At 39.7% G+C, this 10,066-nt stretch overlaps 1 protein-coding gene across 5 annotated transcripts in view; it reads right to left on the bottom strand.

Moving 5' to 3' along the window:
• The window catches only part of LOC115206373 (dixin-A-like), a 35,011-nt gene extending 25,953 nt beyond the window's left edge, over positions 1 to 9,058 (bottom strand). For 2 of the 5 annotated variants that reach the window (XM_029773233.1, XM_029773234.1), the window contains exon 1: positions 8,497 to 9,049. In XM_029773233.1, coding sequence (XP_029629093.1) covers positions 8,497 to 8,519 — 23 coding nt within the window. In that variant the 5' untranslated portion in view covers positions 8,520 to 9,049. Of the gene's footprint in view, positions 1 to 8,496 lie in introns of all 5 variants that reach the window. The other 3 variants (XR_003880788.1, XM_029773236.1, XM_029773235.1) reach the window with 3 other exon arrangements.
• Positions 9,059 to 10,066: the final 1,008 nt, after the last annotated feature.

The following is a 10,066-nucleotide window of genomic DNA, read 5'->3' as shown; positions in this document are numbered from 1 at the left end:
TAGGTACTGGGTCTGTTAGGTACTGGGTCTGTTATGTACTGGGTTTGTTAGGTACTGGGTCTGTTACATAGTCAGTCTGTTAGGTACTGGGTCTGTTATGTACTGGGTTTGTTAGGTACTGAGTCTGTTAGGTACTGAGTCTGTATGTTATGATGAAGTCTAGGCCTCTTGTCATGTTCCCTCTTCTGTGTTTTTTAGAAATGGGGTCCAGCCATGTGTACTATGACCCCAGGCATTGGATATGGCTCTCAGATGGGGGATTCTATTATCCGTTTCTTAGTATCTGTGGGAAAACAACCATGCTTCTGTCTGTGTTATTAAGTCATTTGCCAGACAATGGATAAACTACACCACTACTCAGGGCAGTATTTCTGTTTAATGTATTTGAAATATGTATTTCAATTACGTTTTTGCATATTTTGTCATTTGTATTTCACTGGCCTGAACTACAGTCCGATCTATTTTATAACAAGATACTTTAGAGAGCATGATTTATTTTGTTTTTTGCTTACTTGAAATGTCTTTTTTGTATTTTGATAGACTTTCATGTATTTCATATTTTATTTATATAAATTGTTGGGGGTATTTTATGACAAGATACATTTTGATGTATCTTTGCCCATCTCTACAGCTATTCACATTTTTATTCAAATATTATGGTCTCATTCGGGGGTTAATAATAATATCTAACATGCTTTGCAAGTGTTAATTTTTACCCTTCACATTAGCATCTTGGTCATTTAGCTTCTATAGCAACTTACAGTCAGTGCATTCAACTAATGTAGAAAGAGGTAAACAAGCACATTAGCACAGTGATAGCAAGTAAAACACTTTTTTACCGTTACTGAAAATGTTGAGGTTAAGGGGGTACTTGCAAATGTATTTTGTATTTTGAAAATACAAGATACAATACTTGTATTTTAAATCAATGCTTTGCAAAAGTATTATGTATTTTATTTTAATACATTGGTCTTTATGGTATTTTGTAATTGTATTTTGTAATTGTATTTTGTAATTTTTGCCCATCTCTGCCACTATTCAACATATGACCCTTGGGAATAACATGTTGAAAAGGGGAAAGAGACTATGTTTGAACCTTTCTGCAAGATTGGTGGATGATGATGGATTGCATTTCTGTAACCATATGTTACTTGGTGTGAAGACGAATGTTGACATGAGTAATTAGACTCACATTACAGCCTGTGTGTGAGATTAATGTCTGGTTTAATGTAGTGTTATGATGGCATCTGTCTTTTTGCATTTAAAAAAAATCATTGCATGACTGAATATGAGGGCTGCAACTGTATAACTGCCCTGGCTTGATCTGTCCCTTTTGCAATACCATGTAATTAGATTGAGTTGGGGTTGCTATAGGGAAGGAATCCATACTACACATTGTTTTTACTTTAAGGCAATTCCATGATAAAAGAGAAATGCTGAGAATTAGACTTTTCTCTTAAAAATGTATGTAAAAAAAAGATTGTCAAATTAAACAAACAGTACAACTTTGTTTGTTAGTGTTAGTGAATGGATAAAGGGTAGATAAATGTAAATTCTATGGTAACAGAGTGATGCTGTAGTAACACAGTGATTTTCAGTGGAAATTGTTAAAAGTAGTCCTTGTGCATATAGTTATATGGTTTGTTTAACTTTGCAATCACTGGTTTTTATTTTACATGCATTTTAAAGTGAAAAATCTGAGTCTCAGCATCACTCTGTTACCATGGAATTGACGTTTATCTACCCTTTATCCATTCACTAACACTGTGAACAGGGAGAGATTAATGGTTGTTAATTGGGCCACAGGAGGGTCTGTATGTAACAAAATGTGGAAAAAGTCAAGGGGTCTGAATACTTTCCCGAATGCACTGTATACAACCTAATTCTCACAATTATATTCACGTCATCATACTGTATCTACTATACATCCCTACCAACTCAATTACATATCAATCTAAGCAAGCATTATATGGTACCTGCCTCCACATACAGTATTAATCATTTACAGCTGAGGCACAGTAAGAGAGCACACTTTACAGCATTATTCTAAAATTGATTCAATTGTTTTTTTCCCTCATCAATCTACACACAATACCCCATAATGATAAAGCAAAAACAGGTTTTTAGACACATTTACATAAGTATTCAGACCCTTTACTCAGTACTTTGTTGAAGCACCTTTGGCAGCAATTACAGCCTCGAGTCTTCTTGGGTATGACGCTACAAGCTTGGTACACCTGTATTTTTTGCAGATCCTCTCAAGCTCTGTCAGGTTGGATGGGGAGAGTCGCTGCACAGCTATTTTCAGGTCTCTTCAGAGATGTTCGATCAGGTTCAAGTCCGGGCTCTGGCTGGGCCACTCAAGGACATTCAGAGACTTGTTCCGAAGCCACTCCTGAGTTGTCTTGGCTGTGTGCTTAGGGTCGTTGTCCTGTTGGAAGGTGAACCTTTGCTCCAGTCTAAGGTCCTGAGAGCTCTGGAGCAGGTTTTCATCGAGGATCTCTCTGTACTTTGCTCCGTTAATCTTTCCCTCAATCCTGACTAGTCTCCCAGTCCCTGCTGCTGAAAAACATCCCCACAGCATGATGCTGCCACCACCATGCTTCACCGTAGGGATGGTATTTATTTTATTTTATTTATTTATCCTTTATTTATCTAGGCAAGTCAGTTAAGAGCAAATTCTTATTCCAAATGACGGCCTAGCAAAAGGCAAAAGGCATCCTGAGGGACTGGGCTGGGATTAAGAAGAAAAAATAAAATACAAATACAGGACAAAACACACATCACAACAAGAGAGATACCACAAAACTACATAAAGAGAGACCTAAGACAACAACATTGCATGGCAGCAACACATGCAACACAGCATGGTAGCACCACAACATGACAACAACATGGTAGCAACACAACATGGCAGCAGCCCAACATGGTAGCAGCACAAACATGGTACAAACATTATTGGGCACAGACAACAGCACAAAGGGCAAGAATGTAGAGACAACAATACATCACGCGAAGCAGCCACAACTGTCAGTAAGAGTGTCCATGATTGAGTCTTTGAATGAAGAGACGGATATAAAACTGTCCAATTTGAGTGTTTGTTGGGGCTCGTTCCAGTCGCTAGCTGCAGCGAACTGAAAGAGAAGCGACCCAGGGCGAACCAGTGCTTTGGGGACCTTTAACAGAATGTGACTGGCAGAACGGGTGTTGTATGAGGAGGATGAGGGCTGCAGTAGGTATCTCAGATAGGGGGGAGTAAGGCCTAAGAGGGTTTTATAAATAAGCATCAATCAGTGGGTCTTGCGATGGGTATACAGAGATGACCAGTTTACAGAGGAGTATAGAGTGCTGTGATATGTCCTATGAGGAGCATTGTTGGCAAATCTGATGGCCGAATGGTAACATCTAGGTATTGGCCAGGTGATAAGCGGTACCTGGTTTCCTCCAGATGTGACGCTTGGCATTCAGCCAAAGAGTTCAATCTTGGTTTCATCAAAGCATAGAATCTTGTTTCTCATGTTTTGAGAGTCCTTTAGGTGCTTTTGTTAGCAAACTCCAAGCAGGCTGCCGTGCCTTTTACTGAGGAGTTGCTTCCGTCTGGCCACTTTACCATAGAGGCCTGATTGGTGGAGTGTTGCAGAGATGGTTGTCCTTCTGGGAGGTTCTCCCATCCCCACAGAGGAACTGTGGACCTCTTTAAGAGTGACCATCGGGTTCTTGTTCACCTCCCTGACCAAGGCCCTTCTCCCCCAATTGCTCAGTTTGGCAGGGAGGCCAGCTATAGGAAGAGTCTTGGTGGTTCCAAACTTCTTCCATTTAAGAATGATGGAGGCCACTGTGTTCTTGGGGACCTTCAATGCAGCAGACATTTGGTACCCTTCCCCAGATCTGTGCCTCGCCACAATCCTGAGCTCTACGGACAATTCCTTCGACTTCATGGCATGGGTTTTGCTCTGACATGCACTGTCAACTGTGGGACCTTATATAGACAGGTGTGTGCCTTTCCAAATCATGTCCAATCCATTGAATTAACAACAGGTGGACTCCAATCAAGTTGTAGAATCATCTCAAGGATGATCAATGGAAACGGGATGCACCTGAGCTCAATTTTGAGTCTCATAGCAAAGACTTATGTGAATAAGGTATTTCTGTTTTTATTTGTTTTATTTTCTTGCTAACTTTTCTAAAACCCTGTTTTCGCTTTGTCATTATGGGATATTGTGTGTAGATTGATGAGGAAAATGTTTTATTTAATCCATTTTAGAATAAGGCTGTAATATAACATTTTTGGGAAAAGTGAAGGGGTCTGAAAACTTTCCGAATGCACTGTACAATCATACTCAGGAAGCTTGGGACATTTTATGTCATAACTTCTAGTCCCACCTGCGGGACACAGCCAGTGAAATATCAGGGCGGCAAATTCAAAACAACAAAATGTCATAATTCAAATTTCTCAAACATACAACTATTTTACACCATTTTAAAGATACACCTCTCCTTAATCCAACCACATTGTCCAATTTCAAAAGGCTTTATGGCGAAAGCATAAAGTTAGATTATGTTAGGACAGTGCCAACACAAGAAAAACCACACAGCCATTTTCCAAGCAGGAGAGGGGTCACAAAAACCATAAATACAGCTAAAATTAAGCACTAACCTTTGACGATCTTCATCAGATGACACTCCTAGGACTCAATGTTACACAATACATGTATGTTTTGTTCGATAAAGTTCATATTTATATCCAAAAACCTCATTTTACATTGGCGCGTGATGTTCAGAAAATATTTTGCCTCCAAAACTGCCAGTGAATCAGCACAACAATTTACAAAAATACTCATCATAAACGTTGATAAAATATTCAACTGTTATTCAAAGAATTATAGATAAACATCTCCTTAATGCAACCGCTGTGACAGATTTCAAAAAAGCTTCACTGGGAAAACACACTTTGCAATAATCTGAGTACGGCGCTCAGAAAAATACATCATACAATACAGATACCCGCCATTTTGGAGTCATCTAAAATCATAAATAGCATTGTAAATATTCACTTACCTTTGATGAGCTTCATCAGAAGGCACTTCCAGGAATCCCATGTCCACAATAAATGTTGTTTTGTTCGACAAAGTCCATAATTTATGTCCAAATACCTCCTTGTTGTTTGCGCGTTCAGTAAACTACTCCAAATGTAGGAAGCGTGCTGAAAATTTCACGACGAAAAGTCAAAAAAAGTTATATTTACGTTCATAGAAACATGTCGAATGTTGTATAGCATCAATCTTTGGGGCCTTTTTAACATAAAACTTCAATAATATTCCAACCGGACGATTCCAATGTCTTGAAAAACGTTATGGAACACAGCTACCTCATCACGTAAACACGCGCCAATGAACTCATGTCATTTTCTGAGTCACCAACTTCCCGGCCTTCTTGTTCGTTCTCTGTTCACTGCAAAAGCCTGAAACAAGGTTATAAAGACTGTTGACATCTAGTGGAAGCCTTAGGAAGTGCAAAATGAACCCTAAGTCCCTGTGTGTTAGATAGGCAATGACTTCAAAAGACTACAAGCATCAGATTTCCCACTTCCTGGTTGGATTTTTCTCAGGTTTTTGCTTGCCATATGAGTTCTGTTATACTCACAGACATCATTCAAACAGTTTTAGAGACTTCAGAGTGTTTTCTATCCAAATCTACAAAAAAATATGCAAATATTTGACTCTGGGCATGCTTTTCATCCGAAATCGAAAATACTGCCCCCCATACCTTAAAAAGATAAGGGGCCTACTTTGATGATTCTACTGAGCTGCTGAGAAACAGGGACAGCAGCTCACAGTGGTCTGGTCAACATCTTATCTGATTCTATTGAAGTGATTATCCCTAAGTACTCCACTAAAACTAATTTCAAATCATCTTGGAAAAAGAACTGCAGGCAAAGGCGTATGAAGTACATGCCAACCAATGTTCTGTATAAATCACTCTTATCGTGGCACTGCCCTTCCTTTGCCCTGGGTGCAGTTTGTTATAGTTACATGTGGTAATTTCTGTGGATTTCCCTTAAAATATGTACCCTGTTTATCTGTTGTGCCAACTGAAACAACAACATACAGTAGAAATACCAAAATTAGCCACTGAGATTAGCAAGAGATGAGCTTCATTTCAGCATATCTGTTTTTTGCATGTCTTTTGTAATCCCTTTATACAGTTGAAGTCAGAAGTTTACATACACTTAGATTGTAGTCATTAAAACTCATTTTTCAACCACTCCACAAATGTCTTGCTAACAAACTATAGTTTTGACAAGTCGGTTAGGACATCTACTTTGTGCATGACACAAGTCATTTTTCCAACAATTGTTTACAGACAGATTATTTCCCTTATAATTCACTGTATCACAATTCCAGTGGGTCAGAAGTTTACACACACTAAGTTGACTGTGCCTTTAAACAGCTTGGAAAATTCCAGAAAATGATGTCATGGCTTTAGAAGCTTCTGATAGGCTAATTGACATCATTTGAGTCAATTGGAGGTGCACCTGTGGATGTATTTCAAGGCCTACCTTCAAACTCAGTGCCTCTTTGCTTGGCATCATGGGAAAATCAAAAGAAATCAGCCAAGACCTCAGAAAATAATTGTAGACCTCCACAAGGCTGGTTCATCCTAGGGAGCAATTTCCAAACACCTGGAGGTACCACGTTCATCTGTACAAACAATAGTACGCAAGTATAAAACACCATAGGACCATGCAGCCGTCACACTGCTCAGCAAGGAAGAAGCCACTGCTCCAAAACCACCATAAAAAAGCCAGACTACGATTTGCAACTGCACATGGGGAAAAATATAATACTTTTTGGAGAAATGTCCTCTGGTCTGATGAAACAAAAATAGAACTGTTTGGCCATAATGACCATTGTTATGTTTGGAGGAAAAAGGGGGAGGCTTGCAAGCCGAAGAACACCATCCCAACCGTGAAGCACGGGGGTGGGAGCATCATGTTGTGGGGGTGCTTTGCTGCAGGAGGGCCTGGTGCACTTCACAAAATAGATGGCATCATGAGGCAGGAAAATTATGTGGATATATTGAAGCAACATCACAAGACATCAGTCAGGAAGTTAAAGCTATGGGTCATCCAAATGGACAATGACCCCAAGCACACTTCCAAATTTGTGGCAGAATGGCTTAAGGACAACAAATTCAAGGTATTGGAGTGGCCATCACAAAGCCCTGACCACAGTCCCATAGAAAATTTGTGGGTAGAACTGAAAAAGTGTGTGCGAGCAAGGAGGCCTACAAACCTGACTCGGTTACACCAGCTCTGTCAAGAGGAATGGACCAAACTTCACCCAACTTATTGTGGGAAGCTTGTGGAAGGCTACCCGAAAAGTTTGACCCAAGTTGAACAATTTAAAGGCAATGCTATCAAATACTAATTGAGTGTATGCAAACTTCTGACCCACTGGGAATGTGATGATAGAAATAAAAGCTGAAATAAATAATTCTCTCTACTATTATTCTGACTTTTCACATTCTTAAAATAAAGTGGTGATCTTAACTGACCTAAAACAGGGAATCTTTACTAGGATTAAATGTCAGGAATTGTGAAAATCTGAGTTTAAATGTATTTGGCTAAGGTGTATGTAAACTTCTGACTTCAACTGTATAAAATATAGTAAATCCTCTTGAAATAATACATGTTTTTACCTGAAATCTGTCTTCAATTTAACTGAATTGCTTTATCTTTTCAAAGTTATCTCTGAAAGAGGATCACATGCGTTCAAGACCTGAGGCCTATTTTTACAGTATAATGTCATTTGTTCGTTTACTGTCCATTTTCTGGGGTTAGAAATAAAACCTCCACTATGGTGGGCAAATATTAAACAGGAATTATCCTAATCTCTGGAACTAAATACTATATAACACTAAAACACAATATGAGATTGGACATGCTCATATACAGTGTGATGGTAATCAGTCTGATCAAAGTAAATCTGAGATGTGAGCCGATCTGCAAATGGAAATCACAGCAATGCCAAACACAGTAGTTAGTTGTTGCTAGGCAATGTCACACATCCAGCTCACATAGACTTCCAGACAAACACCTACACAGATGCACAGTACCCATACCAGAGAAATACACACCCACACCTACATTCAGACAAAAGCCGACAGCCCAGCCTAAAATGATGTGAACTCCTCAATTTCTCCAAGCTATCACACTATGATTAGTTTCTCCAACACGTGTAATAGAAATCTATATTGTATGAACATAAAATAATATTGATTAGACAAAGAAATGACATCTTCTTCTAAATGACATAGTGCTTGCACTGTATCGAGGTGTCATAACCACTCCCGTCACCGTTAAGATAACAACATGTAAAGACAATGAACAAACACTGCATTTCTAGAACCACTGATTGTAACAATGAGAGGGAGACAGACAGTTTTATGTAAATAAAGCGATATTGCAAATAATTTGTCAAATCCAACTCTTACCATTTCATCTGTTTGGCTCCCATGCTGGTTAGTTGCACTCTTAACCTCCCATTCAGCCTCTGCCCTGCATGTGGGTGATGCTGCCCTAGTCAGTCAGAAACATAGCCCCCAAAACAGACCCAGCAGCAGGGGTGGGAGCAGCACTGGCAATACTAAACCAGCAGACTGAGCCTCCACGTCGCACACACTACTGTGTTCAATCTGCAATAACAGCTAACACCATGTTCAAACCCTCTCCAGCATATTCCCTACATACAGCTATAAATCCTAACCAACAGCCCTGGATTCTTCTCCAAATCACTCCCTGGAAGAACCCAATGGAAATCCTGGCTCAATCCCCCCAGCCCGTGGCAGAAGGGAGAGGATTGGTGTTCAGGCTCACCAGCGGCTGCCTAGTTTTTCAGAACACACTCCCCCTGTGGCTGAGCTCACCAGCTCCCATTCACAAACACAATGTTTGTGTTCCTTCTAGAGGAGAATTCCTGCAGCTCTCCTCCTCCATATATTTTCTCTCTTGCTTTCTCTCTCCCTCAGCCTATATCTCCCTCCCTCCCTCCTCACAGTCTTTCTCGTGTTCAGCCGCACAGGCTTTTTCCCTGTCCCTTGTTCTTTCAGTGAGCAGCAGGGCTGTCAGACATAGCTCTGTCTGAGTGTTTACCCTCCCCCTCCCACTCTCTCTTTCTTACCTCCCCCTCCCACACTCTTCCCCTCTCACTAGAGGAGGAGGGGGCCTGTATGTCCTGCTAGCTGAAATGGGGCATATCTCCTTTACATTGGTCTGCTAAGCTACAGTATATTCTAGGCTAACACTGTGTGGTATGTGGTTTCCAACTGAGGCATTTTTGGCTGACACAAAATCACAGGTTTGTATGGAGCCACGTCAAACAAGTTGAAGCATGTGTCAGTAATGATATATTATCTCAGTCAATAACTTGAACAACCAGATCGAGGACACTGGGCCATATAATGCTTAAGCATTGATAATAATAGTATTTTAAAGCTATAATGATAGCATGTCACATCAACTCTATGATTTGAATAAATAAGCATATGTTTTCTATTAGATCAAATACTTACAACCTGAGTTTAAAGACATTTATTTTATGTTTGTATTTTTGGATTGGAGACAGATAGGACACTTGCACAGTACAGTATTATCAGCCTGACCAAAACTGTGGGAAACTGGGATCATATTGGTTTGAATTAGGGAGGCAATGAAGACAAAAGGCTTTGTGTGACATGGAATGCTAATGATACGTATTTACTCTTTTGGGCCCTAGCAGCAGCAGCAGGCAGAGTACAGCGGAAAGGGATTGAGTTGTTCTTCTAACTAAAACTAAGTAACATATAGTATTTTCTACATGCCTTGTAAACAACAGGTGTAGACTAACAGTGAAATGCTTACTTATGCATCCTTTTCCAACAATGCAGAGTTAAAGATAAAGATAAAAAATGTAATACAAAATGTAAATATTGACAAGAGGAATAAATACACAGTCAATAATGAAAAATAACATGGTTATATACAGGGAGTACCAGTACCGAATCTATGTGCAGGGGTACAAGGTAA

Source organism: Salmo trutta, chromosome 13 (assembly GCF_901001165.1).
Source record: "Salmo trutta chromosome 13, fSalTru1.1, whole genome shotgun sequence".
NCBI lineage: Eukaryota > Metazoa > Chordata > Actinopteri > Salmoniformes > Salmonidae > Salmo > Salmo trutta.
The sequence above is the reverse complement of the archived record's forward strand: the minus strand, read 5'-3'. Positions and strand labels throughout refer to the sequence as shown.